Here is a 13,060-nt window from a genome sequence, read left to right on the forward strand (position 1 = left end):
TTAATAGCGCCGGCTAGTGGGACAGCAGCGGCAGCTGGGGGGGACAGACAGTGTACACGTGGAGGAGCGTGTGCATAGTGCTGTTGGCAGAGTGGGGGAACTGAGGCAGGGGTTACAAAGGGCCCCATTTGGAGGCACCTGGAACCGGCTAGAAGGTTCGAGAAGGGAGGATTGGTCAGGGCAGGCCCAGGTCGCACTGGGAGGATAAAAGGGGAGCCGAGAGCGTAGCTCACAGCTGTCGGCATGGGAGTGGGCTCATCTTGTCGTTGCCGTCTTCGCTAGATATTGCACGGCCGGATAAGTTGTAGCTGTCTCGGTCAGTGCCGTCGGTGTTACACAGTTAGAGTTGTCTTCTTGGTTCTTTCGGTAAAGTCACGTAGAAGGAAAATAATAAAATAATAAAAATGAAACTCATTTCGTTGTTTATTATATTATTTTATTATGTTTTATTTTTATTATTTTATTTTCCTTCTACGTGACTTTACCGAAAGAACCAAGAAGATGAATCCCTGCAGTCACGAAAGCTTTAAATCGAAAGTTAGAGTTGTGTTTAGGCTAGGCGATTAAGGAGAGTGTGAGGACGAACCTGTGAAGTGTGGATGTGCTGAATAAAGAAGGTGCCTCCCAGAAACCCTTGTTTCCAGATCGTGACACTACACACATTTGGCTGTAAAGCGATGGGAAAGCTCGCTTTGCCTTGCAAGACTTGTATTGGTGTCCGTGCATGTTTAGCTCTTGCTGTTTTAATTGCTGCTGCTGCTGCTACATCCATTCTATTTGCAGACAACAGAGTGCAGTCACGAATCACCTTCAACCGCGGGGGACAGTGGCAACCTATTTTGAAACCCAAGAACGTGGAATGCAAAGCAGATGTTTCGGTAAGTGTGTCACCTTTTCATTCAACCAGAGCCTGTTGCAGCTGAACCCATTTGAGTGTGCAAATTAGATAGTGGCTGACCCATCTTCATTTCGTTGTCTATGGCGAGGAGTCGATCAGCAGCGTTTACATCTTCGTGTCGAGGTTGGCGAATGAGACGGTGGACGTCAGGAGTAGTCACGTGGTGGATATCTCAAACGCTGCCGGGGAATAAATGAAAGCAGCAGCGGCGTTTACCCCTGTAGTCCACGGTTTGAGATTGGTCACTGCAATTGCACCGTGAGCTACATATACTCAACGTTCTATCGGACCAATGCATCTCCTTTTATATGGTCAGATTCCTCTTTGCTCTTTGTTGGACATTGATGTTCATTCCTGTCATAGCTTTTTCACTGTCAAATGGCCGTGAAGTTATTGTTGGCAGTCGTGCTAGAATGAGGGCCTAACGCTTGGCATTTTATTGGTTGTGTGTTTGCAGTTAGCATTAGCGTCCTGTGCTAAAGTAAATGTTGGCAGTAAATTAATTGATTATTCGCATTTTCACTAAGATAATCTACATAGTTAACGTTAGGATTTAGCAGTGTACGTATTTGTAATATATTTAGAATTAGATAAATGGTATAGGTAAGCAATGTGAATTTATATCTTGACTTAAAGCTTTCGTGGCTGCAGGAATTCATATTCCGTGGGTCTTTTGGTAAAGTCACGTAGATGGTTCAAAGAAAATAACAAAAAACTACGACGTTTCGATGGCAACACAAGCAGTCGTCATCTTTCTTCCTGATGACGATCGCTTGTGTTGTGATCGAAACGTCGTAGTATTTTACACGCTTTTATTTAACTCGCTTCGTCTGTTGTATCCTCAAAAAAGAAATCTTGTAACTCAATTTTTACACACTTCCCAATGTGCTATCGACTGCAAACTTCGTATAGGTATGTCATGCTGATGACAACACGATATTCTATCATAAAAAAAATCCAAAACATATTTTAAACCTTTTTACACGCTTTTATTTAACTTACTGTTTGTGTTGTCGTATCCAAAAATCTTGTAACTCAATTTCAACCGTATTCCCAATGTCGTATCGACTGCAAATTTGGTATAGGTGTGTCATACTGATGACAACACTATATTTTATCATTGAAAATTAAAAATAAATATTTTTAAACAATATTTTTTACGGCTCTAATTGTCCACACTCAACTCACGTTGCCTGTAAATCACCACAGTCCCTTACGTCACGGCAAGCCACAGGGAGCCACGCCGAGGGGCTGGGATGTGGAAGGAGGGGAGGGGCGATGGGGGAAGGGGGCAGGGGGAGGGTCGGCTCGGACGGTACATTTAATTAAAGCGTGTTTTAAAAAAAGTATATTTAAATATTTTATTGTTATTTTATTTGAACCATCTACGTGACTTTACCGAAAGACCCAAAGAAAATGTAAATTTTATCAAGTCGGCAGCAATATTGCAGCAGCCATTCGTCGATATATGTGGGGAGCTGTGGCGTAGCGTGGTGAAGTATGATTAATTAACCCTATAACCATTGGAACCTCATTTACCAGTATAAAAATATGATAATTGTTTTTTTACCCTTTTATCTGGCAACAAAACTGACACCTTTTTTACGAGGAGTCATGTTTGCATAGACCACAATACCTGCAGTCATAATACAAACAAAAAACATAACTCTGATAATGTATGCACTGTCCTTGAAGTTGATTGGTCCACACCCGAGACAGCTTTCCTTAGAGCCTAGTCTCACATGGTGTTGGACCAGATGACGCCAAAAGGCGCCTTTTGGCGATTATCAACCATTATAGAATGGGGAGGCCTTCATTCAGAATTGGACAGACAAAGAGGTTTGAATTATAATGAATTACTTTTATTTAATCCGGCAAAACAGGTCATGCATTTAATGATGTTTACAACGTTATTTCCCTTTTCCCAGGAGTCAGATTGTGCCCTTCAAATCCATGGAAAATACACGATCCTGCAGGACAACAGTGTACCCCAGCTGCTGCTCAGTGAGCAAAATGCTATCGGACTCATTATTGCACATGGTGAGAATATGGTCACGCTGTTATCGATACGGTTTAATAATACAACCTGATTATTTGAGTAATCGAAATACCCGTCCGATTACTGCGTCAATTACTCAAATGACACAAACCGTTGTGTAGATTTATTACTTGTGAAGCAACGGCGCCTTTTGCCGTGAAATACACTTTTTACACATCCACATTAAGGGGCTTGCGTCCAAGTCTAAATTAGGGTTTGGTCGGCTTGTGGGTCACTCTTCGCTGCTTTCCAGGAAATGTGGGCGCATCCCTGAATGCGACCGAGCGAGACGTCTACCTGTCTGAAGACGGTGGCTACACCTGGAGCCGAGTGCTGCAGGGCCCCCACTACTACAGCATCCTGGACTCAGGGGGGCTCATAGTGGCTGTGCCATTCAGCTATAGCCACACTCCAGGAGTTATTCAGTACGTGCACGTGCGTGCGTGTGTGTGTGTGGGGAGCGGTAGTGTAGTGGTTAGCGCACTGCGCTATGGACGTGGCAACCCCAGTTCGATTCTCGCTCACGGCCAAAATCAGTGATGATTATCTGAACCGGTTCTGGGCCTCCCCTGGGTCGACTCAGCCTCAAATAAGTACCTGGTGCGGTGTGTAAACACCGCCACTGGGGAGACAAAGGCGGCCGGGCGTGGTGCTGGCCACCCCACCCCCTCGTGTGCCGTTCTGGCCTTCATAGGTGCTCGCAAACAGCACTTGCTCGAACAGCCTATTACAGGCTATACGGGAGATCTTTATCTTTGTGTGTGTGAGACGACCGAAATTAGCTCTCGTGTAAGCGGTTAGCGCGCTGTGCTATGTACCCAGCGGCCCTGGAAAGGGCGCTATATAAATCCGAAATAGAATAGAATAGACCCGAGTTCGATTGCTGCTCACGGCCAACACCAGTCTTGGGCCTGCCTGAGGTCGACTCGGCCTCAAATGAGTAATTGGTGGGGTGTGTATACATCATTCTAGAGAGACAAAGATGGCCGGGCGTGGTGCTGGCCACCCACCCCCTCGTGTGACGTGCCGGTCTTCATAGGTACTCACTAACAGCACTTGCCCCAACAGTCTGTTGAGGCTGTACAGGGGATCTTTGTCTTTTAACGACTGAATGAGCTGCGCATTTAAATATTCCTGCCAGACGCGTTAGGTGCACTCCCCCTCCTCCCCCCCACCTCTACTTTTGTTCCTCTTCCCTTGCCTTCGCTTCCCAATATAAAACCCCTACGTTCCCACTGCTCGCAGTCTCTAAGTGAGTGGGGGGGCAGTGAGTCCAATCTCCCCCCCCTTCCCAGAACCCAGGAGCACTGAGCTCAGAATTTCTGTATGGGCCCCCTCCCTCCCTTGTTTCGGTTCGTGCATTTTACTGGGTTCTTGTAAAATAAAATTAAAATCCTGCCAGACACAGGGACAATTAATAATTATTAACGTCAAAATCCGAGTCACTTTCCATGGAGCAGAGTTGTGAGGCCGAAGTTGTGTATTTGTCATATTAAAATGAAATCAATGTGATAAATGAGAGAGCACGTGGATAACTGAGATGACCAAGCTCATGGGTTTGCTGAATTCCATACAACAGGTACATATATAGATTTATAATCGATAGTACACCTACAAACAGCGCTGCTTAGTAATCCCGTGTGACCATATCCTACATGACCACTGGAGCATTACACGACTTGCCTCGTGTTCCACGAAGAGGTGTCGCACGTGTAGAGTCGTGCTTTGTGATTACAGACTCAGACGGAGACCAGGGTAGAATGTTCAGGGCTGCTTGCCGTTTATTCACACCGACATCCGCACTCCTCCTTCGGTCTCGAGTATCCCCTACTCCCTGACTCTTGCCCTCACTCCCGACCCCCTCGACCTTTGTCCAGGCTACCCCGTACTCATCCACCCCTAGCCTCCTTTGTCTCTCTGGCCCAGGACCCTTTCTCCCTGCTACCTGGCTTCTCTCTCTCTCTCTGACTCCCTTTCTCTCTCTCCCCTCCCCTTCCGGCCAGGTTCCCCTTTTTATCCCCTTAGCCCGGGCTCCTCCCTTTTACCTGGAGTCTTTCTACTTACCCTCCTCTCTCTCTCTGCCTTCTGGCACTCCCCTTTCTGCTTGGACCCCTTCCCGCGGTTGCCCCTCATTGGGTCCCCGCAGTACTCCTCTACACACGTGTACCCTACGCGTATGCGTACCACAGGTTGGGAACCACTAATATGTAAAGCATTCTCTTTTGATTCACATCTTGGCAGAGGGCAATTGAGGCACCGGCACACCGCCAGTCTGTGGCCCTCCAGCTTGACCTGTGGTACCTCGGCGATTGTGAGATGCGCAATGTGCATGAACGACGCTGTATACAAACTTATTAACATTGTTTTTTTTTATTTTCCAATTAGCTCTGCCAAGATTAATATTTAAAAAAAAAAATTACCCAGGCTTAATTGTCAGCCATTAGGCAGCATTTGACTTGTGTCTTCCGAGTAGAGGATTTGAGTTCTCAGAATTTTTCCATTTAAATGTTGATTTCAGACTTTTTTTTTACTTTTATGACAAACCTGGTATTTTTACCAACGCCAAACCCACTTGACATAGGTAATGGACCCCCCCCCCCGTGCCTCGTAGCCAACTTAATTGCTTCCTGTTCTGTTTTTGTTTGTTGCTCACAGCTTTTCAACCGATGCGGGGCAGACTTGGCACGAGTTTCTATTTTCGCCAGAGAAACTCATGGTCAAGGGGCTTGTGTCAGAGCCAGGTGCCAAGTCCACTCACGTGAGTGTGTGGGGCCACCACTTGCAGATGACCAACCCAGTCCGCGTTGACCTTGTTTGGGTCAGCTACACGATCGACTTCGGTATCCTGCTGAAACGAAACTGTAAGGATTCACGCAGCGTCACGTTCGTTTTTCACATTGCAATACAAACTGAAACTTAATCACTGCACATTCAGTCCATGGCTATGTCAGATGAAATTTAAGGTTTGTTTAATTCCAAAAAAATGTTGTGTTCATAGTTCAATGTATTAGCAGCCACAAGAAATATGCCATAATACATTTTTGTATAAAATATACGTTTGTCTCGAAACTGATTCTTAAATTTGTTATTCATAAGAGGTTTTTCGGTTAGATCGCGTAAATTTAAATGTTTCGTCAAACCAGCCACCACCCGACAGCCAATTAGTAAGGTTTGTCACGGAAACAAAAAATGCCAATTCGTGACTAGTAAATCAGAGTCGTAAACCCACAACATTTACGATTCAAGTACGACGTTCCGCCGGTAATTGCAACCAGCGTCGAGTTTAACGACATGTATATTTACACGATCTAACCCAAAAACCTCTGATGGATAATATTGGTCGCGAAAGCCTACGTGTTACGTAATTATTATTCCCGTTGATTTTGGTGTAGGTTGTAGCAAACGGACACAATGTGAAATGCAATGTTGCGTAGCTTAGATTTCAATGGCCAGCTTGTACTGGATACATTTAAAATAAAAAAAATTATGTAGCTAGCATTGTTTTGCCTCTTGCGCCAGTTTGCACAGCTTCTTTCTTGTAGCCACGTGGTAATTTCTGTAGGGCGTGAGTAACAAAGTGCACCATATTTCACTGATACCGAGGATTGTGACAACACCGACATCTTTTTTTAATAATAGTCCATTACGCATTTGTCCTTCCCCGGACCTCCGATTAGTTTGGTTGGTTATGTAAGGCGCGAAAAAAGTTCAACATACATCCACACCTACCATCGTTACCAAATTATTTCCCATTTTTTGGCATGGTGATATTCCGGATTTCCTGTTCTGTATTTTGTAAGCCACTTTGAGATACTGTGATATACAAGTGCTTAACCCTATATTGAACTGAACTTCTTTTGCACCGGACGTAGCCATCCGAATGGCTTTTATATTGCAGGTGCGTGCCTAGGTTGTGTGTTCCAGACTGTCTATTTTTCTAACTGTTTGTTTTAAAACCACACTTTCATTGTCAGACATTGTCAGGCACAAAGCCCTGGGTATGAATGTAATCTTGGTGCTGCAGTGATTCATGTGCTGCACTTTAATCCCCTCGACCTAAGTTTGATTCCCGGCCAATGCTAACATCGGTAGCCAGTGATATCTGAAAGCTCTCCTGGCTTGCGCTCCTCTTCCCCATAACCATCCCACGCTGACCGGCGTGATGAAGCATGCTCAAACAACACCCTTGACTGACAGGACGTAGGGAGGCCTTCATCCAGCAGTGGACTGAAATAGGACTATAAATGAATGTTCTGCTCTTTTTGAGCATTGAGGCGGTGCTAATCTCTTGTTTACAGCCTCGAGAAAGTGCTGGTAATTCCACATCCCTCTTGCGCATGTGAGTCTATCCATACGAGTAGCATTGTTGACCTCCCCACAAAGTGGAAGGGTGATGGGCTCTCAACCTTTCCGATTGCGAGCCGCTCGCTCTACAGCTGAGCCACCTGGGGCCAAATTATTGCGATGGCTGAATGTTCATCAGCGGCTGTTGTGCGGTTCGTTCCAGGCACGGATGAAGACTTTGAACCGTGGTTGGCACATTGGATGGAGGATCCCACCAACCAGTCGAGCGGCTGTGTCCTGGGAGTCAAGCGAACATTCCACATGCTCAAGAAGAACTCTTCGTGTTTAAAGGGACCTGACTACTTTCCCAATGAGACCCTTGGCTACTGCCCGTGCACAGAAGAAGACTACATGTGGTGGGTTTATGACGATGCATGGACCCCCCCCCCACACACACAGTGGGACACCACAGTGGCGAGATGTTAACGACCTCACCTGGTATACAGGAGGTCATGGGTTTGATCCTGATCCTGACCCTGATGCCTGTATATTTTGACTTTGCATGTTCTCCCCGTGGTCGCATGGATTTTTCTCCGGGTCTTTTTTCACTCCACATTTAGTAAAATGCGTTTTGAGTATTTGGCTGCTATACATTTACACATGATAAGCCACTTCATTGAGCAATCCATTTGTGCCAGGTTGCCTCGGCCATGGCTAAGAAAGTGGGCAGAGTGTGGAGTTTGATTGTTATGGCAATGTTTGGAATGTGTGCAGTGGGGCAAAGGCTGTGTGGGTTGGGGAGAGGAAACAGAAATTACTTGGTTTGGAATCACTTTGTGGTGGATCCAGAAGAGACGTATCACTGGTCAGCGGCACCCAAGGTGGCACAACGTTCATCGTCGTCGTCAGCAGCATCTGAGAGCGCAAAAACGTGTTGAGCAAACACGCGGTACAACCCTGATAATGAGGCACTTGGGAAAGCTGTATACAGCACAACCGCAAACAACCTACGCAGTAGTCAAATAAGTACCAGTTTATGGGAAGTCAACACTGGTACTCCTCGGGCAGTGTTTCTCTAAGTGTGCTCCCTGCACCACCACCGGTGGTCCGCGACGATCCTCCAGGCGGGCCATGGGGCTGTGATGCACAGGTTGATCCGGACAATAAGGACAATGTTTATTTCCCATTTGTTTTAAGGGGCCGTCCATAAATGGCGTCATGCATCTGGGGGGGGGGGGGTTGGTCAGACATTTGTGACGATGTGTGACGGGGGGGGTGAGAAATGTGACGTCACATCAAAATGCGCAACTTTAAATAAATATAGACAACACGTTCTACTTAATTAAATATACTATTTAATAAATGTTTTCTCCTACAACATCAGAGTGCAGCGCCACATTAAATACGCACTACAATGACAATAGTTTAAAGCGATTTGATGCATGTTTTATTTGGGGGGGGGGGGGGGCAGAGCTTTGTGACGTCGTATTTGAGGGGGGGGTCTGATTTTTGTGACGCCGTGTGACGAGGGGGGGGGTCAAAAATCGTCAGAAATCACGTGACGTCATTTATGGACAGCCCCTAAACATTAATATATTTCAGTACAAAAAATTAAGTTAGATAAACTACCCTTAACCCTAAGAACTACATGCCCCACCTACCCCCCCCTAAAAATATCCTTATATCTGCGTTTAAAAAAAATAATGTTGTTATGCTCCGGTAATATGAATCATCTTGTATGGCTGGTATTGAGAGAGAGAAGCATATCTATCAACCCATATGGTTTACCCGTATTCTTGTACAGAGAAATTTAGTTTTTAGGTCCATGTGGTGTACAGCTGTTTCAATGCAGGCAATTTTTCTTGTCTTTGTGTTTCTCCCTTGTGATGGGACTTTATAGGATGAACGTTGAAATGTATAAGGGGCACGGGGTGACCAATAAGGTCTGAATTGGTCTGTAATAAGGTAGGCACTGATAAGGGGTTGACAGGTTTGGAGAAGTGAATCAGTTTTGTCACCAAGGGTGGTGGTGGGGCTGGGTGGTCCGCGGTAATGTTTCCATCGGCTGAGTGGTCCACGCGCTCAAAAGGTTCGAGAAACACTGGCCTAAGGGGATACAAGCCTCAGCAATGGGAATGTGTAATTTCCACCACTGCTCCAGGGTTGTGAAGAGGAGATGAGCATTGCTTACACGCTCATGAGAGCAGAGAACTACTTGAAGTTTTTGGCTTCTTGCCGTGACCTTCATAGTGATGTCTTTCGTGTGACTGCAGTGACTTTGGATACTACAAAGATGGTGGCAAATGTTTAGAAGAGTGGAAATTCAACAAAACCTCGCTGTTCGTGTGCCTTACTGAACAAGAGCAGCTGGTCCAGACAGAGGGGTACGTTACAACGTTGTACTTTTGTCTTGCAATTGTAAGCAGTGTGAAGTTGGTTTAAAATTACAAAAAATATTTATCACGTGTTTGACACTGGATGGATACAAAAGTGGTTTAGTATGCGTGACAAATTAGTATTACGTTTAGTTTGTTCTTGTTATTTGGAGTGGTATTTTCGGTAGCATTTCAGAGTATGGAATGTCGTTTTAAAATACAGTTAAATGCTTGAAATGGGGTAAAAAGATCTCGGTTAAAAATAGCAATCATCAGACTAAACAAAAATTGTCGTAATCCTCATCTGAATTCTGCAGTCTCTTTGAACCAACCAATAAATAATACACAGATCCCTGGGAAATTGGAAATAAGTTAGATGATTGGCAATAACTTTCATATTAACGTAACATGTAGATTTTCACAGCCAGTTTCATGATTCAGAATAGATATTTGGGTTAGGCCACATGTAACGATCTGGACAAATTTGTGTTGCAAGACCCTCCACCACCCGACTCGGCCAAAGAAATGAAATTGTCACACGGAGCACAGGCGGTTAACAACGTGCAGATTATTTTTATTTTTCAAAATCTTCGGTCATTTGAAAGACCCTATTCTCACAGCAAAACAATTAGATACGACTGTTTCACTTGAAATTTCGCCAAGCATCAGAACAGTAAAAGCCTCAATCGCTGCTCGCTAAATTAATATCTATTGTTCCATTAATCTGTCCATTCTACATTACAATATTGCTTTTTTAGTCGGTCTTTAAATGACACCGGGCCAAGTTCACGAATCATTTTGAACACGTCGAGGGGCAGTTTTGCAGTCGTTCTGCCATTGGATTGGGAGCCTGTGTGGAGGTCTTAAGAATTCGGAGCGGTGTGGGTGAGGATTCTGGCTGCTGCATCTCATATCGCTCGTCCCGTGCATCAAGGTACCGCAAGGTGCCAGGAGACAAATGCCAGGGAGGGGTGCAGCACAACAGCACGAGGAAGGTGACGTCGATAACGTGCACGCACACCCTCATCAAACCCTATGTCGAACCCATGTTCACGACAGCGGCATCGTCATATGAGGTACGTCAATTTAACCCTTTCCCATTCCGACACATCTGACAGTTGCAGGGTGGGGTCCCGTTCACCGCTGAATCTTGGGACGCGTAAGCGGTTAGCGTTCGTTTTATTTAGAGGCATAGCGCCGTTGTTTTTAAACGCATTATACTCACCGCGTAGAACTGTAGCGACATAACCGCACTATGATAGATGGTACCAAACTGTGCCACACGCCCTCCGGCATGGCTTTGTGGGAGCCTCGGGGTACGTCTTCTGACCTCAAGACGTACCTAGAAAGTTATTTCATTATCTTCTTTGTTCTTTCGGTAAAGTCACGTAGAAGGAAAATAATAAAATAATAAAAATAAAATTAATAAAATAATTCTCACGACGTTTCGGCCACACCGCAAGCAGCCGTCTTCAGGTGGAGAACAGGTCTGTCGAAAAAGGCAGAGTCTGAATGCCTTCTCGACAGACCTGTACTCCAACCTGAAGACGGCTGCTTGCGTTGTGGCCAAAACGTCGTGAGAATGATTTTATTGTTTTATTTTTATTATTTTATTATTTTCCTTCTACGTGACTTTACCGAAAGAACCAAGAAGATGAATCCCTGCAGTCACGAAAGCTTTAAATCGAAATTTATTTCATTATATTTGTTCTTCTGACTCTTCTTCCGATTTTGTTCAGATAATGTAAAGGTTTTAATAATTGTAATAATCGAGTACATTGGTATTCGTGCCAATTGTACTGCAACACGAGTATACGTTGGAAGCCTATGACCATAGCACCCAGAATGCGGCAGTCTTGTCAGATCTCGGAAGCTAAGCAGATCACAACTTGCACAGAGCTAGTGTGGGTAACCACCATACGTACGCGACATGTCGTTATCGGTTGCGGGGCTTACACGGTGGGCAGCAGCAGAGGGCAGTGCAGCACAATCCGTTGTTGTACTGCGCTTCTATGCCCCTGCGTTAATGCTCCCCGTCTTCAGAAACCCGCACTGACAACGAACCTCTAACGATACGCATGGTGCAGGGGAAGACCTCATCCGACAAGTGATTGTACTGTATTAATCACCGAATCATTTTTCCGGTGCAGCAGTTCAAACAATGGTGCAAAGTTCTTAAATCCCCCCCACCCCTCTCTCATGTCCACGCAGCGCTCTCGATGGGTGCGCCACAGTTTGTTGATTGGAAGCGTATTATTAAATAATACATATTACAATTCCTTATAGGGGAAACAAATACTAATTAACTGATTACTAACGTAGCATAAAATTACAATAACACACATTACAAATGATTACTAATCTACAACTCACATCATAACAATTGCCTGATTACCAATCTAGTATATAATTACAATAACCTCCACCTCAAATCGTTGCACCTGATGAGTTAAATGATGATGTCACCCTGCTGCTGCTGCTCTATTTAAGACCGGGAGCAAGAGCAGAGCCTCACCATTCTGGCGAATTGCCCGATGATGCTGGATGCAATTACCAGCGAAACGTCGTACAAAAAAAAATGTAAATGTTGTGGTTTCACTCTTCAACACACCGGTGGGCTAAAGTAGTGAACTATTTGTCTTTTGTCAACGTGACACTTTTTTGCTGATTGGCCGTGTCGAGTGGTGGAGGGTTACGACACATTTATAAATAACGCGATCTAACCCAAAAACATTTATTATGAGGTCGATTGTGGTGGGGCAAAGTGTGAGCAACCCGCACCAATTTTTTTATTTGTGATTTGTTTGCCTTTCCTTTACTTTGCGCTCCTGTCGTGTTTTGTTTGTTGTTGTAACGTTCTTACCCCGCACCTACTGGACGTCTGTACAAAAACGAGCTTTGTAGCTCATCAGATTCTTCCAGTATAAATAAAGATTTTGATTCCGATCCTATTCGACGACGTCTAGTTGGCATGGAAGATTAGGCCAAATACCGTTTAGGAGGGGCTCTACAGAGCTTCCGATAATGGAAGCCCTTCTGCTAGCAGTAGCATGAGCGAGCAATTTTAGGGCCTACACCTTTACCGTTTGCCACCTATCGTAGCAATTGTGTGATGGTGGTGTTTGGTGTTTTGCAGCCAATCTCACAGAATAACCACGGAGGAGTGATCGCTCTCGTCGTTCTTTTCGTCTTGGTCATCATCGGCGCGCTCGTCGTTGCGGCGAGGAGGAGCCAAGCCTTCAAGGACCGGTGAGTGCTTAGAGCTGCGGCCTACTGTGCCTCCAAAGCCGCGCCAGCCTTCCACATTCCGCGAGGTCAACAGTGACAACGGCCGCCCCATGGCCGCTGCCCAGAGGTCGCAACCGGGTACCCGATACCCGTACCCTACCCGATACCCGGCTACCCATACCCGGCCGGGTATCGGGTACGGGTACGGGTACCCGTTTGCGACCCTGGTGCGTCCGG

General features: G+C 45.4%; 1 protein-coding gene across 2 annotated transcripts in view; it reads left to right on the top strand.

Moving 5' to 3' along the window:
* The window catches only part of LOC144945604 (sortilin-like), a 44,918-nt gene that overhangs the window by 24,328 nt on the left and 7,530 nt on the right, over positions 1–13,060 (top strand). Inside the window, exons 12-19 of one of the 2 annotated variants that reach the window (XM_078874111.1) lie at positions 784–878; positions 2,827–2,938; positions 3,190–3,361; positions 5,592–5,797; positions 7,444–7,636; positions 9,494–9,604; positions 10,530–10,671; positions 12,732–12,844. In XM_078874111.1, the coding sequence (XP_078730237.1) occupies positions 784–878; positions 2,827–2,938; positions 3,190–3,361; positions 5,592–5,797; positions 7,444–7,636; positions 9,494–9,604; positions 10,530–10,671; positions 12,732–12,844 (1,144 nt within the window). The other variant, XM_078874112.1, reaches the window with a different exon arrangement.

Source organism: Lampetra fluviatilis, chromosome 38 (assembly GCF_964198595.1).
Source record: "Lampetra fluviatilis chromosome 38, kcLamFluv1.1, whole genome shotgun sequence".
Lineage (NCBI taxonomy): Eukaryota > Metazoa > Chordata > Hyperoartia > Petromyzontiformes > Petromyzontidae > Lampetra > Lampetra fluviatilis.